The sequence below is a fragment of the Gambusia affinis genome, linkage group LG19, assembly GCF_019740435.1.
Source record: "Gambusia affinis linkage group LG19, SWU_Gaff_1.0, whole genome shotgun sequence".
Taxonomy (NCBI): Eukaryota; Metazoa; Chordata; class Actinopteri; order Cyprinodontiformes; family Poeciliidae; genus Gambusia; species Gambusia affinis.
In genome coordinates, this window is record NC_057886.1 from 13,848,353 (window position 1) to 13,871,531 (window position 23,179).

The 23,179-nt window shown below is 36.5% G+C and overlaps 3 protein-coding genes across 5 annotated transcripts; 1 reads left to right on the top strand and 2 right to left on the bottom strand.

Annotated features, from left to right (window-relative positions):
- Window positions 1-89: 89 nt before the first annotated feature.
- On the top strand, window positions 90-1,399 carry LOC122821795 (neuropeptide B-like). Its single transcript, XM_044100013.1, has 2 exons — window positions 90-462; window positions 995-1,399. Exons 1-2 carry the CDS (start codon window positions 205-207, stop codon window positions 1,121-1,123), a joined length of 387 nt encoding a protein of 128 aa, XP_043955948.1. The 5' UTR covers window positions 90-204; the 3' UTR covers window positions 1,124-1,399.
- Window positions 1,400-2,801: 1,402 nt separating this feature from the next.
- Window positions 2,802-13,154, bottom strand: LOC122821796 (guanine nucleotide-binding protein G(o) subunit alpha-like). 3 transcript variants are annotated; one of them, XR_006369065.1, is made up of 11 exons: window positions 12,996-13,154; window positions 12,594-12,729; window positions 12,427-12,518; window positions 12,177-12,269; window positions 11,271-11,431; window positions 8,312-8,440; window positions 6,698-6,824; window positions 6,527-6,598; window positions 4,874-4,919; window positions 3,681-3,768; window positions 3,021-3,155 (listed from the first exon to the last, which is right to left on the bottom strand). XR_006369065.1 is itself a non-coding variant. In XM_044100014.1 (10 exons), the coding sequence occupies exons 1-10, from the start codon at window positions 13,032-13,034 to the stop codon at window positions 2,965-2,967; spliced, it is 1,128 nt and encodes a 375-aa protein (XP_043955949.1). In that variant the 5' UTR covers window positions 13,035-13,154; the 3' UTR covers window positions 2,802-2,964. The 3 variants fall into 3 exon arrangements, 2 of the variants coding, with proteins under 2 accessions (XP_043955949.1, XP_043955950.1); XM_044100014.1 differs by lacking the exon at window positions 4,874-4,919 and having other exon boundaries at window positions 2,802-3,155; XM_044100015.1 differs by lacking the exons at window positions 3,681-3,768; window positions 4,874-4,919 and having other exon boundaries at window positions 2,802-3,155.
- Window positions 13,155-13,696: 542 nt separating this feature from the next.
- Window positions 13,697-22,737, bottom strand: LOC122821797 (ethanolamine-phosphate cytidylyltransferase-like). The gene is made up of 13 exons (XM_044100017.1): window positions 22,380-22,737; window positions 19,274-19,362; window positions 17,437-17,598; window positions 17,302-17,368; window positions 17,131-17,215; window positions 17,010-17,051; window positions 16,407-16,539; window positions 15,837-15,919; window positions 15,650-15,727; window positions 15,501-15,566; window positions 15,359-15,424; window positions 15,185-15,273; window positions 13,697-14,796 (listed from the first exon to the last, which is right to left on the bottom strand). Exons 1-13 carry the CDS (start codon window positions 22,517-22,519, stop codon window positions 14,682-14,684), a joined length of 1,215 nt encoding a protein of 404 aa, XP_043955952.1. The 5' UTR covers window positions 22,520-22,737; the 3' UTR covers window positions 13,697-14,681.
- Window positions 22,738-23,179: the final 442 nt, after the last annotated feature.

A 23,179-nucleotide genomic window follows, 5' to 3' on the forward strand; every position in this document is an offset into this window, starting at 1 on the left:
GTTAGAAAAGCAAGGTTTTTGATTTTAGTGCCACAAGGAATTTCTTTCTCGCTCTATTTCTTTCTCTCGCTCTCTCATGACGATGGGATGATCATCTGGAGCCCTATATAAGGATCTTGGACAGTAAGTAGTCTCAGAAAGAAGAACCAGCAGCCGAACAGATAAGGAACGAGATAAGGAACAGCTCAGACCTCTGCTCTCGACATGGAGATGACTTCTAAACTTATGTTTCCTATCGTAGCGATTTTCCTTCTCTTCGCCTGCAGCCCGTCGGAGGCTTGGTACAAGCAGGTGGCCGGACCGAACTACTACTCTGTGGGCAGAGCGTCCGGCTTGCTGTCTGGGATCCGGAGGTCGTCAACGTTCGCGAGGAGAGAGGAATCCCCGTCAGAGAGCGGAGATTCTGCCACCAGCAGCGTCTTATCTCAGTTACTCTCTCATAACTCTGTTTTAAAGACGATGGTTAGTGGGAATTCATTTGCTCAGTAAACTTTTCGAAGTATGTTTCGTTTGTTTTTCCTCATTATTTAGCAGACGATTAAACATAACATTACAGAAATTTGGCAGCACTCTTTTTTTTAATAATAATTTAATAATATTAATTATTAAACAGAAACTGTTTATTCAACGCCATATGGCTCTTCGCTGCAAAATCTTAAACTTTAATGGGAAAACAAAAACGAACAGTTCTGGGCTTGCATTCTGTACCCCGTTTAGACAAATATTTTTCATATCAGTAGTATGAAAAAAGTTCTACCTTTACTTTAGAAACTGACCGCCTGCATAAAATAAATCTACAATAATTTTTTTTTAGAAAATATGGATAGAATACTACAAGATTTGGATTTGAATGTACACAGTATAATGTTGCAGAATATTTGTTGCTGTGTAAAAGCAGCATGAATTGTCTTCAATCAAGTGCACAAAACTAGTCGTGATTTTAGATACTTTAATCCTGATTCCCTTATGATCTGTCTCCATTCTCTCCAAACAGCCTCTTTGCATTAAAGACATTACCCCAAACCTGCAGAGCTGTGAACTCTTCCAGGAAACCAAGGGATCTCTGAAGTGCAAAGCAGATGTCTTTCTCTCCCTGGACTCCTCAGACTGTGAAGGAGACTGATTGCTGTCCTTGGATCATGAAGCATAATTCTTAAAAGGACATTTAAAAAAAAACAAAAACGGACATATGTTTAATGTGATGGGTAAAGCCGTTTGCCATAACACTGTTGATGGAAATTTGTTTTTCATTCACCCTTTTGCTTGATTTTTATTTTATTTTTTTTATGATGATGAAATATGTCAAATTGTTATCTGGTTCAGTACTATTGTTCATATTTGATCTGAGTTTACATCAATAAATGGATCATTCTGTGGATCTGGTTAAAACGCAAATCACAAAGATGTCATTTGATTCTTTCATCCCTTTGACAGTGGAGAAAAGTTTGCAAAACAAGTTGAATACCATCCTCTAACTTACTGCCAAGGTTATTTCATATTTATCATACATTTCGTTCACTAACTCTAGTTTGTTAAACTGAAAGAATATTTTAGGATACACCCAACTCAAAATTTCTACATTTAAACCCTATCAGCAAGATGACATCAAGATAAAACATCAATATGCCAAGCCACAGCTACTTGAACAATGATGAGTGGGTGAAAAATATCTGGCAGACATTGGGGAGAATCTTGTTACTTCATCCCTTAATCTCCAGTAAAATAATAGAATTAACAGAAAAACAAATAGTTGGAACAATCAGTTACAGTTTGCTAATCCGACTCAAAACATGAACACTAAACACAGCTGTTAGAAGGCCTACCCAATCATATCTGTGGGTAAATTAACGTGCAAGGCCTTCACAATTGTCATATTGATTTGTAGAGCAGTATTCCATTGCAAATAAAGCTGCAAGTATTTAGAGGTATTATCTACCAGTTTAGTTTTTTACTCATTTTTCATAGCAAAATTCTCCAAGTTCAGTCAGAACCGATGAAAAGAATCTAAACTGGAACTTTTAGGTCTTTCTAAAAATTCTCAGATGTAGATGTAGGTTTTGTCAGGGGTATTTTATTAAATAAACATCCTTTGATCAAAATCATTCCATTAAACTCTGGCTATATGGTTAAACAGGTTTTCCTGCAGGATTACTTTGCATTAAGATTCATTCATCTCCCCATCAACTGTGGCCAACTCAGTCAATATTAAAGCAATGAAAAGCACCTAAAGGCAGAATTATGTCTAAAAATGCTGTCTATGGGCAGCATCATGCTGTAGTGTTTCACTGTGCAGATATTGTGTTCAGGGTGAAGTACAGTGTTCATTTTCTGCCAAACAGTGATTAAATTACACAAACTATTTCAAGATTGCTCTAGGAAGGCAATAGGTTGTTCTGGGTTGGATTGCATTTGCAAAAAATATTAATACTAAGTTGCAGTTTTGACATTTTAGTGTTCATGTATATTTGGACACTGGCTTTCATTCTTTAATTTTCTTTTTGTTACAGACCCAAGTGTCTTTGGTAAAGTGAACCAACTAAGTGAACCCAAATATGCACTGCTTTGGACTTTTCTATGAGATAAAACTCCCCAAAATACACAAACAGACAAAAATACTACCTGAAATTACTGTAAATTTGCAAACTTAAAATATGACTGGATGACCAACAGAAAACTGCAGTGTGAACAGTTATAACATTTATTGGCTTCAATTAATATTTATTAATCGACGCCAAGACACTTTGGTAACTCAATAATTGTCTATTTTTTGAGAAAACATACATGGACATTAAAGAAAGATATGAAATGATTGAGACAAATACTTTATTTAAAATAATTTAGAAATAAAACAGCACCATATCTAAAATTGTCTTATCAAGTCACATGGCCTTTTGTTTTAAAAGGATTAAAACAAAAATATAAAATCACAGTAATCGCCAACTAAACGCAGCATATAGAAGAGACCTACAACAGCTGGACAGCTGATAGGTTCTCCTTGATGATCTGATCAATGACCATGTGGAAGGCCTGCTTCATGATTTCAGAGTCAATGGCCGTGCTGAAGTGGTGGTAAACAGGTCTGCTTGAGGCCATGTTACAGGCTGAGAACACGGCAGCAACATGGTGAGCTGCAGTGTCCACATCACAGTCTGCTCCTAGACAGGCAAAATAAGTTTGTCTCATCTCAAACAGCTCATTCACTTTCTGAACTATAGATGCAACAAGACATTGGCTGACACCTTTTTCATCAAAATACAAATACACAAAACATAATGCCGACACACAGAACCCCTGGCAATGAGTCGTGAATGATGCATCACCATGACCCAGACCGCATAAATAAAATGAACAATCCATTTCATTCTGTATGCACAAAGATTTCTGTTTACTTTGCCAGCAGAGATGATGTTGCAAGAATCCAAAGTGCTGAATTTATAAGCAACTTTCAAATGTTAGATTATTCAACTCTCTCACACTTTCATTGTTCAGTAACATGGCCAAAGCAGGACTGTGAAGAAATAGTGTTCTGCTTGTAATCTGCTTTCAATGTGTCATTTAATAAATGGAAGCTAATATGACAAATTCAAAACACAGTAAAATCAGATGAGATGCTAAAATTGGCTTTGGAATAAAACATTCAGAGAAAATATAAATGATCTGGGTTGTTCTCTCTACTCTACCTTCATAGCTTGAAAGGTAAAATCTCAAGTGTCTCCCAGAGTGCAGGATCTTCCCCCGGAAAAGGTCAGTTTTATTCAGAAACAAAATCTATAAGAGAAAAAAAGCAGTAGAAAGACCCTAACATATAAATGGATGTTTTCAGTCATAACTTCATGGGAAAACACAAATAGAGAAGAAACTGACTTTTCTTCACTTTCCAAAGTTATTTTGTTTATTTATTAGCCATGTTTAGCACACTGAACGGAAGAAGTCAATGCAAGTCAACATGCTAGTTATACCCTACATGCCACTGGCAGCATTTAGGTTAACATTAGCATTTCGGCTCATTTTAGCTTATACACTAATTTTAAAATGCTGAACAGAGTAAGTCCTTGTTATTCAACATGCTATTGAGTACATTGTGGCTTACTTTAGCATTGATGCTAATATTTAGCATCAGAACCAAGGGTTCCAATGTACTGGCACACTTAAATTCTGTTTAAATTTCTTCAGAAATTTTCTAATTCATTTTACCATTGTTTTTTTTCTGGTTAGGTTACATTTTTATATTGAGTTTTATATTTAATTGTTCAAAGTACTGAGGATAACTTCATTGTACTTTGGTTACCTATTGTTTTTAATATGTTGTAGAAATAAACATGGTCCAAAATATTATGACCCTTCCAATCAGAGTCAAGGAACATCTTACTAGTTTATTTAAAGATGTTATGAGTAGATAATAAGAAATTAATTTACTTCAGTTGTAAAAGTATGTATGAAACATTCCCAGAGCTTATTGATGCAGAGTACTAAGCATTCCATTGTAATGGCGTTCTTTTCATACCACAAGTCATGAGCAAAATGGCCAAAACAACAAAGGCACAAATTGCCGATTAAGCAAAGTGACAAGCACCAAAGAGGATTCAATCATTTGCAACTTCACAAGTCAACAGCACTGCTAAACACAATCAGCTCCAACACTAAAAATAGGGACAAAAACTTGGTCTCCAAGTGTTGGAGTTTACATTATCGGTGAATTAATAAGGTCTTGCCATCATGCATAAGTTGGATAACTGAGGAGAATAATTGCTGTGTGTGGTTAATCATAATTTTTGAAGCCATCTTAGAGAAGCCTTGTTTGATCACCAAACCCAATCAAATTAATGTTCCTGTTCAAATAGCAGATAAAATATCAAGTAATCTCCAGTCTCACCATAGTTCTTATTTCCAGCGACCTTATCTGACTTTTTTGATCCACACTAGAGACAAAAGAAAGGACCACATAGCATTTAGAAGAAAGAAAGAAGCTAGGAAGGCAAAACTCTACCCCATATATCTCAAGATGAACTGCAGAAACAAATGATTTCTATTCATAACCAGAGCAACACATTGTCAGTATGTCAGCAGAAAACAACCACAGCAGCTGTTAAATGTGGTGACAGCAAACTAGAGCTTGTATGCCAATTATGCTCATCAGATGCAATCAAAGCTTTGTGGGCGCCGTTTACATGACGTGTAAGATTTCTTAAAAAGGCCATGAGTGCATCTATCCTTCTGTCATATTTAGAACAGCATGATAAAAGAATAGCAAGAGGTTAGAAAAGGATGTAAGGATGCAAATCCTTTACACTTCATCTATTTTATGGAGATTTTGACAACACAAAGAAAATTATTGCAAAGTAAAATTAATAGATATTTTGTTTTAAGATATTTTACAAATAGTAATCTGAAAAATGTAGCATGGATTTGCATAAAAATCCCTTGGCAAGCTGTTCTGTAAAACCACCTTTTTCCATCAATCTTAGCATCTCTTCTTCTGCAGATTTTTTGGGTTATGTAGCAGCTCTGCACATCTACTGACTGATGTTTTCATACAAGATAGCTCCAGCTAAATCAGACTGGATTGATTGTGTGTCTGATCAAAAACTTTCACAGATTCTTAATTGGGTTTAGATCATGGCTTTGACTGAGCCACTTTTACCAGTACTATGCTGTGATCTAAACCAAGTGTTCTCTGCCTCAACACACATAAATAAAATAAAGGGTCTTATTACTGGGTTATTTTGCTGGAAGTTGAATCTCCATCCCAGTACCAAGTCCTATGTAACCTGCAAAAGCCTTTCATCTTCAACATTTCCCATCAACTCTAATCAAGCTCTATGTACGCTGCAACCCCATGATGCTGCCAACACCATTTTTTTATTTATTTTTATTTTTTTTGCAGTGTGGATGCCATGTTCAGGCTGCTTTGTGGTGTTCATTTTCTGCCACAAATAAAACTTTGCATGTTTCATCAAAGTTGTCCTTTTGGTCTCGTCTGGGCGCATGGCCTACATATGACCTACATATACTTTGTGAAAAACTGCATGTAATGAAAGCTAGATTTATGGCGTACGTGACTAATCAATGTAATCTCAACTCCCACTTAAAGTGATATCTGCAGCTGCTTCAGAGTTGACGAGAGCCTTGGTTGCTTCTTGATTAGCATCCCACTTGCTTAGTCAGGGATTTTAGTGGAAAGTGGTTTTGGTAGGTTAGCAGCTGTGTCTCACACAATAGATTGTGCAGTGCACGATTAAAGACTTAAAAGGCAATAACTTTAAATGTAACTGGGTGTTAAACCTTTTAACTTTATCCTTGTCGGATGTGTTCTTGGGTCTTCATAATTCTCCTTCATTAATGTTCCTTAAAATTCTGAGGTATTCACAAAGAACGTGTCAACATTGCAAAAGAAGAAAACTATTTATCCTTCAAGCGACTTCTGATACAGTTGTTCACTCTGGATTTTATTTAGATGCATCAGAATGTAGAGGGTTAAATATAAACCTATGTCACCCTCTTCAGATTTCACAAAGACAAAACTTACCAGGGAAGTTTTCTTGAAGACTGTGTTTGTGCAGATTGATGAAAAAAATTCAAGGCTTTCTTGAAATCCGTTCTAATAAAAGAAAATAAGGGCAGTCAGGTAAAGCTATAAAAAGGTTGAAAAAATCCATGAAATTAAATGTTAACATAGACTAATACTTTAATGACTTACCATTGATGGATCCTTAAACATCTGATCATAGCTGCTGAGAGCCACAACAAACAGTAAGGCATGAATAGAATCAAAGCAGCTCAGCCACTTTCTTCTTTCACTGCGTTGGCCACCAACGTCATACAATCTGCCAATCGACAAGAAATAACGTCCAAATCCATTTTTAAAAAAAAGATAGAAAATTACATGAAACCTTCCAGACATCATGAAAGCATATATACCTAATCTGCAAAAGAAAAGTGTGTTAAAGCAATTAAAAAGTCAAAACTATTCAAAATACTGAAGACATCTGTTTCAACAGAGTGGCACCAGGTGAACTTTAGGGTCTGGGTGACATGGGTAATGAGTTTCAATTTGGACCAAAGAGTCTCCAGGTGCAAGATTGCCGCATGTCACCAGCGACAAGGCATTTATCTTCTGAGTCAGTTGTACCAAGCTGGAGGAGGATAAGTGTTAACTGAACTGACAGCAGTAGCTGAAGTGGTGGAGAAAAGAATAATCACTGCAGCTTTCCTGAGTTACCAATTTAAAACATGAGGTCCTGTCGTTTTATGACAAATTGAAATAATTCAACAAAATGTACAGAATGTGTAACAATATTTTCATACCAAAATGACAGCCAGGTCGAAATCAGGCATTTGAGTTACTGAGTCGTTTTCACTGCAGAAGGTTTTGATCCAGATATTTTAGAAAAAGAGAGTTTAAATTATCCTCATCAAGTTTCTAGTAAGAGTTCTTACTCATACTCACTCACGAGTACCCCATCAATTCTAACCTGCAGCCCACAGAAACAAATGTTATCCAAGAAAGTAAATAAATAGCACTGTAAAAGGTATCTGAAAAGAAAAGTTTCAGTGGTTTACTGATGCACTTCTTCATATTTGTTTGATTTTTTTGTGTGGCTAATTAGAAAGTTTAAGGCCATCAATATTTAATGTCCAATTCACCCCCAGGAAGTTTCCTTCATTCAGTTTGCCACTGAAAGCTTCTTCTATTATCTGCTGAAATGCCTTGAAGGAGTGTCTGAGTCTTCAGAGGTTAAATAACTCAATAAGAGACAACTGGAAGGTTATTTCTTATTTATTATTTTCACTATTGTGAGTATAAATCAAGTTGTCTGTTTAACTGAGTCTTTAGGACATTAAGTCGAATCACTTGGTCAGGTATGTCTTCTTAGCAGACGCTTTTGAACATCTGCTTAGTATTTATCTTTAAGATGAAAAGAATATCAACATGTGCTTATTCTGTGATTTAGACAGTTTTGTTTGGTGTACCATTTTTATATTGTAAAATAGTGTTACAGTTAACACTTTGTTGCCATCTCCTCTTGTAAAAATGTTAAATGACTCTTGCTCAAAATGCTTACTTAATATTTAATGCGCTTTTAGGTTTGACAAACCTCCCTCCTGCACTTCCACCACTGCATTTACTGACTACTTGTTTGATTAATAATGCAACTTATAGTTTCCAAATTCTCTTATTCAAGATTATTAAGCCTCCATTTTAGACTCATGATTGCTTAACTCACAATGTAAATTTAGAAGACCGATTTAAAAATCCTTTCACCTTCAGGCTACAGCTTTTTTATATATAATATTTATTTCAAAGTCTTACCTAAAGATTGTTTCATCTACTTGAAACTGTGTCTCAATGATTCCACAGGTCCTCACTCTGACTCTCAGGACATCCATCTCCGTGGGAATGTAGTTTGGCGAGATGATTCGACTTATGTTTTCAAAGAAGCTGCAGACGACCAGGAAAAAAAAAAGAAGATATCTGACAATAAATACATAATTGACTAGACTAGCTGTAGACTGTTTTCTTGTTCTTTTTCCACTGGTTCTAGTATTCTTTATTAGTTCACAAATATACTTTTAGAAATATTTTTAAACGCACATGAAAGAAAAAACAAAGGAAGCTTTAGTTTTTAAATACAAGATGGAACATTAACGCCGGCCAATATTTTGTCCGGACCTTTATAACAATAGTAATTTCAATCTGTAACAATGTCCTCCAAGCTACAGTATAGTCACCAAAAGCAGCAGAAACACTTCCTATACTCACTTGGGAAGAAAAAATAAATCATCTCCCTATGAGTCATGATGGTACTTTCACACTTAACCACAAGACAATTAGTTCTTTTCATACCCAACACAAGTAAATAGGGAAAGCCCTGTAATGTGCTGTAGAACTGAATTTTGAGAATTGCCTTTGATGTATTTAAGCATCAAAAGAAAATGGATTAGAAACTGAAATTTCATCTTATGGAAGCATAAGTGAAAATTGAAATCTTTCAATGAAACTCTGCCTCCAGGTGTCTTATGTGAGTCATGCCATTAATCACTTGATATGACTTCATATCATACAGTAATCAATTGACAAGATGAAAAAAAGGTTTTACTGGAAATGCTCAAATACATTTGTAAAAGCTATCCTGTCTATCAAAATTCTGCAAAAATTTTAATTCTGAGAAGGTTTTGCAAGATCCTGTGAAATATTTGAAAAATCCTGAGCAGTTTTGTGTCCTGTTTAAATGCATCAGAAAAAGTTCAAATGCATATATTTGAGGCCAGCTGTGAAATTTGTTCTCTGAATTTGTTGTGGTCTATTTTTTTAGAACTGGCTTCTATGTAACTGGGAATGCTTTTGACTTCTTTTTTTTTTTCTATGAAGTGCTGTGAAGATGACATTTGCTCTGACACTGCACTATATAAAATAAATTTAACAGATTTTTACAAAGACTCAGAGAAAAAGCTAAACCTGTTCCAAACTGATTGCAATTTAAAACATCCCAAACGGCATGGAGGCTTGCATTTATAGTAGGGCTTAATTAGAACACTTCTCGTAAACACACCTTACAACCACAGATAATTTACTGTAACTACATATTTTCCTTTAACATTAACCGTTCACTTCATGCCCACGCTACCATCACAGAAGTCATTTTACACATTTGGGTGCCTGGGGAAGTCAAGTGTGTCACGACACAGTCTAATCCAACATTTCTGGAGGGAGAAATCAATGGAGAGTCTAGCAAGGTGAGATCACTGAAAGAGAGACAGGCGAGTCTCATATAATCCCCCAGCAACCGACTTTATCGAGTTCCAGTAATGAAGCTGTCACACCTCCCTCCTTTCTCCGTCTGACCACCCGGAGTAGATTTTATCTTGACTGATCGCCTCCCTGTTGCCTCAAAGATAAGAAGTTCATTCTGTCCACTGAGTCCACATTTATTTAAAAAGACAAATTACTTCTTTTACTTAAAGAAATAATCACAATCCAATATTTAATCATATAGCCACTCGGGTATCCAGCTTATTAACAAACGTGTGCACAAGTGCACATTTCGGATTGTTTTTCTGCAAACATATTCTATTCTTTACATAATGATGCAGCACAAAAGCACTCATCAAAAATACTGAACACAGAGCACACAGCAGAGAGGTAGGAGTTGATGAAATTTTGACGGCCACTGCTTTTTAACAACTCTTGAAAGAGCATTATTGCATGATCCAACGATGGAGCAGAGATAAACAAGTGCTGTTCAGACAAAAGCGTTTTGGAACAAATGTGGGGAAAAAAAACAACATAGTATTTTGCACAAGTATTCATAGCACTTTTTCACATTTTGCCATATAGTATGAAGAGCAAACTCCAACATTTTTCACCAGACTTTTATGAGGAAGACCAACTTGATGTGTGGCAGAGTGAAAACCAAATCTGAAAGGTGTGGCATGCACTTGATTAAAGCCAACTTGTCTCTCAACTTAAGAAGTCCATAGCTCAAGTGAGAGGAAGTGTTGACAGGAAAACTTCTAATTGTGCATTTATTAAACAGGCTTTTATGAAAATGTGGCAAGTAGATGTTGAAGTCCCAATTGGTCAAAAGACATAAAACGAGAAGCTAATGTCAGATGAGACTAAAAATCAACATATCTATACATACAAACCCAGAACCATCTCCATGATAAAACATGGAGATGTCAACATCACTCTGTGGGTGTGATTTTCTACAGAAGGGATAAAAAAAGCTAGTTGTAGCTTTCTTGAGACATTCTTCAAATAAGTAATATTAATTCCTCCACATTTTTCAGATATCCATTATCTTTCCTTTTAGTTCATAATAATGCAATAACTTGTTCTGACATTTCACATAAATTATTTGGGTATTATCACTTTTCAGAGTAATGCAAACTTTACAGCCAAGTCATAAACACTTCACTTTACCTGAAGCTACACACAACCCCACACATATGGTGCTATTCTATTCGCCTTCTCATTAAACACAAAAATAGTCTCTCTCATCATGTATGTTTCTTGTACTCCACTTATTCCCCTCCTCCTGGACATCTGCAAACAGCTCTTTTTTATGTGGTTCTAATTAGGCTTTCTATTCTATAAATGTCACGCAAATCATTTCCTGTTGCGAGTTATTTTCTCTTTACCATTTGCCCTCTATAGACAAACTGTAACTACATACTCCTTACTGGGCAATTTCCCTTGACATTTCCACTGTCAGTCATAATTGGGAAAGGATTGTGCAATATAAATCGCCTGAGGTTGATGTACTTACTAGTGGGCAGAGTCGTTCAGATCGTACTCGTATCCTCTGGCTGCAGCGGCCCTCACCCCTTGGTCAGCCCAAAGAGCACAGAAGGCTATAGCCACAAAAGGGAGCAGCTGCTGATCGTCTCCCAAACACTGGCTGCAGGACAGAATGGAGCGGGCCTGGATCTGGTTTAAGTATGGAAACATTATACAGTCAGAGTCAATAATATAATGCTTTAATATTATCTTTACAAGACATGCACTGCAGACAGCATAAAAGGGATCAATTAGATTTTATAGTGTATTCGAATCTCAAGAATTATCAGAGAGGTTAATTTGTGATGTAGTTTTATCAGATAATTACAGTGATTTTTAGTTTACAGCTAATGAAAACCTCAAAATGAACTTTCCCAAATGAAAGAACACTATATAAGATCAAGAAAAAAGGTGTTAAAGCAAAAGAAAGAAAAAATACTGTAAAGCATAATCACCGAGACTAAGAGATAAATGCTTGATGCCATTTAAAACAAATCTATAAGATATTCACTTATTTGCCTAAAGAATTATATTCTAACTTACTTAAATGTAGATCATCTGGATAAACATAAATAAATAAATAAATAAATAAATAAATAAATAAATCACCCAGCAAAACGTGAAATCTTAACTAATCTTAATGATTTCTGTTTAATACAGACTTTAACACTTGGAAGTCTCACTGAAAGCTAGAGCACAACCAAGTGTTGCAACGCACTCTCACTGTGGATGCAAATGCTTCTGATCTCATCGTAAAATGAAATATTATACAAGTATCGCTCATGAGACGAGAACGCCATGCTTCACATAGGCAGAGAGGGCCCTCTTGTGTAATAAAAAGCAAGTGCGGTGAAAGCTAAACATAACAGGAGTAACCCAGGTGTCTGCGGCTCACCTTGTTCTTATTATTTGCGAGGTTTATCCGTAACTTGCCCATTCCTTGCAGAACAATCTTCATAGATGTTAGAAGGTTATCCAACACTGCAGGCTTTGAAAACATTTGTCAATTTCATTCATCTTTATTCAAGAATGAAAAAAACAAACAAAAAAAAACAAACAAAAAACAAAAAAAAACAAACAAACAAAAAAAAAAAACAAGTATCCGGTATTTAAAAATGTGTGACAAAAGTGTAAATGTTTGGTACCTTGAAACTAAGAAGTTCTTGGCTGGAGAAGCCACGGCTGTGTATTATCTTCATCTGTCTGATTATTGTGCTCTTTCCGCTCTCTGCAACTCCTGGGACACAAACAGCGTTTTGCAACAATTAACCAAAGTATTTGAGAGCTGCTAAATGATGCAGCATATACACACCAAGCATGAGAATTTTGATTACATCCCTTTCAGCCCTGGCATGATCACTTAGGTCTTGCTCGATTGTGGAGCTCTTTATTTGGGCTTTTTTACTTTCCTCTGAGATATCCTGTCGGAGGCACACACCCAGGCAGATCTAACGGAAACAGCAACATATCTCTATTAAAATTCCAGAGAAATTCAAATAACCAAGATAAGGCAATTATTTTTTGCCAAAAAAAAAAAGAATTAAAGTTAATCATCTACATAGGAATTAGGTCTTATTTTAACAAATAGGTCTTAATTAGTGCTTAGTTGAATTGAAAAATACGTATTCTGAAACAGTGATGAGAGCGAAAATAATTTCCTGATTTCAAACAAAACTTTCTGAAGTAGTTTATCTAACAAGGTTTTGCTGCGTACCTTCAGCGACAGAGGAAGCATTTTTAAACAACGAAACATCTCTCTGTTGTTGCTCTTCGTGTCTCAACAGCTTTGTTTTGTTGCTGCTTCTCCTGGCATCAAGCAAGCGTAACTCAGTGGTGCTAATTTGCTTAATTAGGACCACACTTGTACCGCATTCTGTCAAAATAAAAGCCCGTGACACCGGAAAAAGTGAGTCAATAAAAAATAAAATGAGCAATTTTTGCCCAGAATTTTTATGTTCATGTGTAAGATGTTCAACTCATTGATCATTATTTATGTCAAATGACGATCTCAATAGTTACTGTGGAGATGATCCAGTATTTATATGAAATTATTAATGAAGTGACAAGCCAATTCGAAAAGTAGTTTCATCACAATTTATACTATATATATACTATAAACTATATACTATAAATATATAGTATATAGTATATATATATATATATATATATATATATATATATATATATATATATAAAATATTTTGTTCTTACAAATATAATATTGATAAGAATGGAAAAGAGTGAAACCATCCTTCAGAATTTCTGTTTTATTAGCAATAATATACTGTAAATCCAATCAACTTTATATTATACAGTATGTCCTTTGGGAGTGATCAATAACATATATATATATATATATATATATATATATATATATATATATATATATATATATATATATATATATATATATATATATATATATATAATAGGCAACACTATCTACATTTTAGTTTGACAATAATATGCATTATGCTTTTAAAACATTACGCTACTATGTTTACAGCAGCTAATGGAGTAAAATATGTTTCTACAAAAAATATATTATTTGACCCCATTTCATACCCACATGTGTTAGACTCCTTTAGGAGAAGTATGAACTCTACTTTGTCTTCAAGACAACACAATGTCATTAATTTCCACTCATGCAATGAAAACCAAAGTTAAAGCAGACAGTTCATCATTTCACAAATTTCTGTGGTCATATTTTTTTAAAAATGCAAGCAAAAGGCAAGGCCTTCAGGTCTCAACAGTGTGCATTTGTGATTAAAAAAACAACACCTCTGTTATTAAAACAGAACATTTCCCATTAATTTTTTAGCAGTCAGTGCAGAGTGGAACATATGAGGTCCAAAATATTTAAACGGATTAACTGAACAGCAACACAAGGGTATTTGTCCTCTGATTTCTGCTGTAATTTAAAAATCCTTATGCATTTTGATACAATATACACAGATGATGATTAGTTAGGATTAGGAGTATTGCTGTGCAAAAAGCAGCAACAGCCCAGGGAAGGTTTCCAGTTCTGGTTAGATAAATAAATGTTTGTCCCACTTCACCAACTTGCACTTTTCTTGTGCTAAAAGCCAAAAATAACTTCAATTCTTTTTTGTCCTCATTAAAAGGCAATAAAATTACAAAAGTTTAAAATATCCAAATGTATGTATTATACTTTTGAAGATACAGGTACAGTACATGTTCTTTGTTCCAGCTTGTGATTGATCTTACTGCTCACAAACACCTAATGATCCCACAGCAGGATTGTTACCTTTCACCTGTAAAACTGCTGATATTATCCACAGATGCTATAACACTTATGAAGAGTTGACTCTGCTATACAGAAGTTTATATTTATGTAGTTTGCTAATGTTAGGTCAAAACCACAAATGGTGGTGCATGTCTACAGCAGAGCTTGGGATCTTCCTTTAGTTTTTTCCTCTTCTTGTCGCTTCATAGCCTGGATCACAGCAATCTCTTTGGCTTCTTTCTTCTTGTTCCTTGCCTCAAATAGAAGCCTAATTAAACAAAAGGAAACACAAGCCACCAAATAAAGAAGAGGGAATAAATCAGTATGCCCCTTTGATGGAATTTTGCTCAAAAGTATGATGTGCAATTTGTTCTCGGAGATTTATATTATCTAAATATGACAGTTTAGCCTCATAACGATCTGTAATTAGCAATGATAATTAATGAAACAACAAATAGTAACAAAATGACAAAATTTTGTGCAAGACCTTTTTATTAATGGATTGGGCTTACTAATGTAAATTAGATTTGAAATCCTAAAATTAGAATATTGGAAAGCAAACTTGCATAAACACTTACATATACATGAAATGTTAAAAAAAGGACATCAGAGAGAAACCCTCTTAGATGGTTTCTCTCTGATAAAGTTGTTGTCACCTGTTTTTTATTATCCTTTGCACAATTGCATCTGAAGTAAGAGTGTTCCCACTGTCTACAGTTCGTAGCAAGCCTCTTCTTTTTGGTTCCTGGAAAATAAGCAACAATGATCATAAAAAATATCATAAATCATCACTGCAGACTGGTGAAATGTGAGAGGTGACTGATTCTTACAGCGTAAGGGTCAGATCCATCCTTGTCTGGGTAGATTTCTGTCTTACCATGGCAAACAAGATCCACCTGAACACACAAAGACACAACAATTATAGAATAAATGACCGAACAGTAAAAATTTGGTGACTTTTTTTGCACTTGCCTTAAAATGATCCAGCAGATCTTTTGTGACGGCAAAGGGTGCACCAATCACCACTTCCGAAACATACTGTAAAACCACATAAAATCAACAAATACATGAATATATTTAACGCAGAGGAAATTACTGAATTACAAAGGAGAAGAACCTACTCTGCAAGCCAGCACACTGAGCGTTCTCTCATGGACATTCATGATGGGGTAGTTTTTTCCTTTATAACGATTCACCTCCTGAAACACAAGAAAATGTGTCAGACATGCTAGCGCGTCTTTGAGTAGACTACAACCGATCCAGATTTTCATTTAGATTAAAACAAAAAGTTAGTTTAAAAAGTCTCACCTGATCAAAGTGCAGCCCCACTATGATGTATGGCTTTTCGGCAAGCTTATGGACCGCTTCCAGGAAGTCCACATGACCAATGTCTAGCAGGGGTATCATCAAGGATATCGTTGGCTTCCATAAAAATAACTAATGTTTTAGTGACAACGTTCAGAACTGTGGTCATGCATTGTTTAAATATTAACTGACTACAAAACAAAAATGTAGCAAAAACATAATCAAATATAGCAGAATATTTATTTATTCTGACATGGCTTGTTTTACAAGTTATGTCCAGTATTTATTTGTGGGGTTTTTTTGTTGTTGTTGGACTTGAATTGTCTTTTATCAATTTGATTGTGTTTATGTTCTATTTCCCTTTTTAAGTTAGTTATAAGAAGGTTTTTCTGTTGCAGTTTTGTTTTGTTTTTTTTTTTGTGTTTTTTTTTTATTTGGTTTTAATTCAGTGCTGTTATTTCAGACTATATTGTCAGAGGTGTAATTTTACAAATATTGTATGTGTTTTAGAGACTTATAAGAGTCAGCATGAAAAGACATATGCGGTATCGATTGTAATATATAAAAAGATACGAAAGAGGTCAAAGGCTCCTGCAACGTAGATGATGGTGTCTCCGGGCTGAGGCTCCTGGCCTGAAGCAAACTGAATTATCTTCTGAGAAGTCTGCAGGAACTGAGATACTCCTGTCCAGGGACTGTGGCCCTTCTGAACATATTAACATAAAAAAAAGCAAAGCATGGAACAGATTTAAATCAGACAAACTTCTGAAATACAGAAGTTTTCCAGAGAGGTAATCTCTATGCAGCATCACTGCCCCCTAGTGGGGAGAGCAGTAAAAGCAACCGGTAAAATTATAGGTAAAAGCCTAGTGCAAAACTGGGCAACAAATTTAGAATGGATTTATTCATTACTTGCCAAATGACCAGCATTGTTCTTCCAGCCAAGAGACCCTTGACTGCCTGTGACTAAAAGCTTTGTGGCTCTTAGTTACTCTACTCTTTCAGGAACAGAAGTGCCATTCACAATTTGCTGGCAAGGCCTACTAAATGATTAGTAAGCGGGTCTAAAACAAAGCCCTATATTTAACATCAGCTAACATCTGGTGCAAATGCCAACTACTTTCTGCTTGTATGACAAAACAGCCGAGGAAGATGGTGAGAACAGCAAAAAGTTACCTTTCCAAAGTTGTCTGTGTGCTGCTGGTAGTCTGAGCTGTCCTGAACATAAAAATTAAACAGAAAAGTTGGCAAAATTGCTCATGTTAGGGCCTTAAAAAAGAATTTAGTAAACACCCACAATGTTGCTGTGGTGTGCTTTGGTCATCAGAAGCATCCGGCCAACAAGGTCTGTCGTGGAAACTCCCTGCGTCCGCTTACACTCTCTGCAACAATCCAGTGTAACATGCAAGTTAATGAAACACACAGAGAAGCCCACCTTGACTTTCTTCTGACAGGAAAAGAAACTCACCTATAGCGTCCTGACTTCTTTACCTCCTCATATGTATCTTTTCCATCCACAGTTAGTGTTATATCATCTGGAACAAAATGACACAGTCAGGACGATAGCACTGCCCCACATAGCTGAACAGAGAGTGTTTAGTACCTCCATGAACACAGAAGTCGCAGCTGTACTTATCAAGCGTCCCGAGGGTCGTGACGTAAGGGGCTCCTTCCACCACCTCGTCCACCCACTTTATGGCCCGTACCATCTTGTACCTTTCTTCCTGAGTGAAGACTGGCGGACCCTTGTGCTTTGAAATCTCACCTTCAGATAATAAAGCAAGAAAATTAAGAAAAACACGAGCTAATACGTCTGGGTTAAGTGAACATGGAAACAGAAGCCTCGGTTTTAAGAAGCTGATTACAGCAAAATAGAATATTACCGAAATATTTATTTCAGTAACTCAATTTACCAAATTAAACACATTATATAGATGTTTTCAATTATTTATTTGTGTTAATTATGATTTCCTGCTTACTGTTATTAAAAAATAGAACTCATTTAGGCTAGCATATTACACCAGACCAAGAAAAAATTACAGTATATAGAAACATGGTTTAATAAAAAGTACCCGCCTAAAGGTTATTTCAAAATGTCCTTTTAATCTCACAAATGAGTCTTAATGGAACACATATTCTAATACATTAACTATAACAGTATAACAGTAGGCTGCTAAGAGATTATGTGATAAGTAAAAATAACAATGCAATTTAATGCATGGTATTTCCACAAAGAGTTTAATTGTGCAACGTAATCTGAATGTTTTATTGAAAACTGAAAAGCAACAATTATTCTTACTGCTGCTACAAAATGTGCCATAATGATCGTCAAACTTAGAATAGTGCTATATATAACATTTTAGATACAAACATTGTGCTGAATGTTAGACCTTTTTGCCAATATTTTCTTTGTTGCAACCCACAAGTCTGTTGCTATTCAAGCTGATGTTGGTCAGCTATTTCATTTCTTGACGTACTTCTGTGGGCTCTGGGCTCCTTCACTCATTTGCACCGGTATGCTTCCCTCTTTTTGCAATTTGATTCTCATCTGATCCAATTTCATGAACTCATGTATAATTAATGATTGATGAATGATAATATTTTCTTTCATACTCTGTTTGTATTGATTGCAACTCTGATCCCCTATTGTCCAGACGACTAATAAATATGGCAGATTTATTTAGCCTTGATCAAACCAAGGTAACTCTTGCTGATAGTTATTATTTATTGGATTCATAAAGCCACATAGAGTGTTGAGAAAAATTATTACATTGTCAAAATACATACAAAACATTCCCAAGGTGGGTACAAACTGATGCATGGTCACTACCAGAATTTTGTACCAAAAAAGGTGAAAAAAGTGGAGTAAGTTTCTACTTTTCCAGATAAACAGCAATCTGGGTCACACATCCTTCTCTTCCGGTGTTTAAACAATTGGAGGTGAATGATGGGACCTTTACAGCTCATCAAGAATATTTGCCTACTTACTGCCCCTTGTTCTAGCAAAGGCCATGACCCAGAGGATGAAATCTTAAAACAAAGGTTAAGAAACTGTCAAAGGGAGACAAATTTAGCAAATACCATGATGGGCATTAATGAAAACTTTGGGTAACTATTCTGCTTATTTAATGGCCATTGAGTTAAATATGCCTCATTTAAGAGATAACACTGATGTGTCTAAAAGTCAGATGAACCACAATTCAAAAATCCTGAATTATTTTAATGGCTTTCAGGGAAACAACACCAAATTGTACTCTGGATTTATCACTCACTTTGTGTCATTTTGGTGACAGAATGTGGTTCAGTCAGAGGAACTGTTTGTTCTATTCTGGACCAACACGCTTGAGCAGCCACAACAATTGAGGGCTTCATGCTTTAGCAGTACAGCAATGTAGTTTTATGCTAAATCAAGTATCTCTTGCATTAGTTTAAGACTTAACTGTCTGTGTGCACTCCAACGATGAGGTAATCTCCCATCGCTTTGGCCTGTCGCAGCTGGTTTGAGTGGCCATAATGCACCATGTCATAGCTAAGGTAGAAAAACACAGGAAGAAAAGAGTTAGACATGATTGAATTATATGGCAGGACTGGATTTAAAATGTTGGGAGGAAATAAAAAAATGACCAGAGTTTCTCCTAATTTAACAATATGTGTTTCTTGGGCACCTTTTTCTTGCTGACTTTTACCTCTCACTCAACTTTCCAGTAAAACCTTGGATACAGTGCCTTGTGAACAAACAGACTCTTCAGGTGATACATTTTGTGCAGAGGTTGTCAGCCATTGTCAGCAGTGGTCCTCATGATTGCGTAGACAGTAACATGATCCCAACATAACATCTGGATTTAAGAATCATTACTAATAACAGTTCAGGTTCCTGACAGTTCGGTTTCCTGATGAACTGTCCTTAGCTGGAAACCGTAACCATGAAAGAAAGAAACGTTTGAAATGTATCACTGTGGAGTTATAATTAATACACGACTTTCACTTTTTGACTCAAGTAAATAATGTGCACACTTTGCTGGATTACAAAAAGTATCTAAACCCAAACCTGCATGATGAACTGTCTTCCTTCCATTCTGCTTGTTTATCCTCAGCTGTGATAGTGTCTCCAGTTAATTAGATTAGGACAGATAAGAGACTGAAAGTGTAGCACAGTAATCTCACAAAGAAACAGAACAGATGGGTGTTAGCCTCCCTTCAGAGGCTCTTTCAAGCTCTCAGTCTACATCACACTGATATTCATTTTGTCTCTTGTCTCTGGGTGAGGATTTGGATAGTGGAAATAATAATAATAATAATAAAAAAAACAGCAGGACATTTGCACACATCTCTGTCCTCTTGAATTATTTTCATATACAGTGAACAGCACTATAAATAGCATGCTCAGAAACGTCGACAGGAAAACAACACTGTTATTATTAGATTACAAACACAGCACAGACAGTAAGGGAGCCTTGTGGTGCTTCATACTGATGATGGCTGCACCGACTGCTTTGACTCCCAGTCCTGCTGCAGACAGACTTAGCTTTGCTTTTTGTAAAGTGAAATGGGCTTTTAAATCATAACTTTGGGTGAAGATCAGCTTGTTACCAAGAGTAACAGCGAGCACTGCGCCATGTGATGTCAAATCATTGGAACGAGATTCAGGAGCTCTAAGGTGACTGAGAGGGCCAAGAAGAATGTAATAAACAGTGTTTGGAGGTGAATGAATGAAAGGCCCTGAGTTACATAAGACCTTTCTGTGTGCGGGGTTTATTCCAGCACCATGCCCAACAAGTGGCCCTCTTCCTCTCCCTGTATTTTTTAGCAGGGAAGCATCATGAGCGTATCACTGTGGGGATGATGAAATTTTAATTAGAGAAGCCTGTTAACAGACACCCAAGTGGCACCTAAGCTTCTCGAGGGCAAAGGCTTTGCAGACATATGTGCACACGGCGGGGGACCGTTTGGGCGTGTGAAGGAAACAGCAAACGACAACAGCAGGTTTTTATTCAGTAAAGTCTAATATCTCCGATAATCAAAAATAACAGGCTTTGAATCAACAAGCAAAGCGCTGTTTATTGGTTGAGTCTTTACAGTCCTGTGTGTGCACAGCACCATAGCAGATTGTGAATTTGGACTTTGCACTCTTGGTTGATGATGCTTCTCTGACAGCAGACCTTTAACCAGGTTGACTAATAGGAACAGAATGTGCCACGTATTGTGAGTGAGACAAATAAAAACTACGACTTCCTAGGAAATGTCCTTTAAAACCGCCAATGAAGGGATGAGCGACTAGCAAGAGCGAGGGAGGAAGGAGTCAATCTGCTGGGGGGCCTTTGCAGGTGTGCACTGGGGGGGTTAATGACATGAGCTCTGTTGACATTGGCTTTCTTTGCATGCTCACCCCACCGGTTAATATTCCGGCATCCCAAATATTCCGCGACATGCCGCCAAAGCGTAGATATGCAGCCAGAGAGGAACAGCAGGAATTCTGCGAGAGAAAGCCACCGTAATCCTGGTCTTCATGCGCCGATATTCAAAACATCTGCTCAGTCGCTGCAGGATGTGTCCATCAGGAATTGGGTTTTAAAACGTTTGGTTCATTTGCAAATGAGTCAATCAGGGGATTTTATTTACATGCTAGTTTATGGCGGGATTCAGTATTCTTCAACATTGAATTTTATTTTATGTTTTAAAGTCAATATAAAGTCAGACACTGATTTCTTTTTGCTTTATAGATATTTGTAAGAATGTTTGTTTAATGTATAAACATTTTTGTTGCACTTTTATCTTAATTGGGTTAACTCTGAAAATTTAAACAAAAGTGGAAACTAAAGTCGGTCAAACATGTATTTTTGCTTAGTGCCTAGGTCTTTGCCGCAATTTGGAAAATTACAGCGAAACTATATACTACATTAATTTTAGAAGTGTTGCGTTAAGCAAGAACTAAATACATTGCAACTGCAATCTGCTTGTATAATGTCAAAAGATATATAAGGAATCATCATGAAGATGTGATGTTTTATTTCTAAAATGCTCAATAAAAACTCTTAGTAGATGAACTCAATGAAATAATAATAAACACCTAAGAAAATACAAGTTTGTACTTTTACAAGAGAACTCCTGCATATTGTAAAGCAGATTTATTCATTTTGCACAAATCTAATGATGTTATTTTGACTTTATAAGCACTTTATGATCCGTTCAAAACACTCAGTTATGGGCAATAGCAGCAGGAAATAATAAATATATTCTTATAACTAAGAAGGAAAGGCCAGCTGTACGTAAGAAGGTGAAACGTCAATTGGTTTGTATTATAACCCATACACATACACATAAGGCGGTTATCCCAATGAAAACAGGTCCAGGATATCTGCTGCAGAATAATGTATTTAAAGTTTTGCCTGCGCTGAGCTGATAAGGTGTTAAGCAGCTTCCTGCAGCCTGCCTGGAGCAGGCCTGTCCCGATGTGACAACTTCTTCATTCAAACAAGAACCAAAGGCTGGGGACAGCGCGGTGAGATCTTCATCACACCAAATCAACACATCCAATCAGCAACTCACCAGCCGTCGCACCACACACGGATCTTTCGCCTCCTCTTCTCCGGACTGCACGTCTCCGCGGCCAGGGTCATCCCTGCGTCTTTCCCCGCAGCTGCGCTCACTTGGTGGAGGTGGTGATGGTGGTGACCGTTCTTGATCATTTTGAGGCTTCTCTGTTTCGGGGGATTAAAACGCGCACCTTGCCGTAGCGGGTTGGTTCTGTTTTAAGCGAGGCGGTTTCTTTCACAGCAGCCTGGCAGGTGGCGGTTCTCGTCTCTGTACAGGACGGTCGGTTTTGAGAGAAAGCAGCAGCAGCAGAAGCAGAAAGCAGCAGAAGCGGCAGTGGTGCGATGCGCCAACGCCTCCTCCACCGGCGACGCAGAGACGCACGGACCACGGTGCGTCAAGCCGGCGGAGCACCGCAGAGGAAGCGGACTCTGAGCTAAAAAAAATACACCCCTTGCACTGTTGAGCGAGAGTTTTATTTTGAAAATTTTGAATCGTGCCTCTTTGTTATCACTTGACAAAAGTTAAAGAGCAAAGCCAACCGACACATCGTTACATAATAGACGTTGTCCTACGTCAGGTGACCATCTATCTATCTATCTATCTATCTATCTATCTATCTATCTATCTATCTATCTATCTATCTATCTATCTATCTATCTATCTATCTATCTATCTATCTATCTATCTATCTATCTATCTATCTATCTATCTATCTATCTATCTATCTATCTATCTATCTATCTATCTATCTATCTATCTATCTATCTATCGTGGATGTAAAAGATGTTTGGTCTTTTTTTTTAGAAATGCCT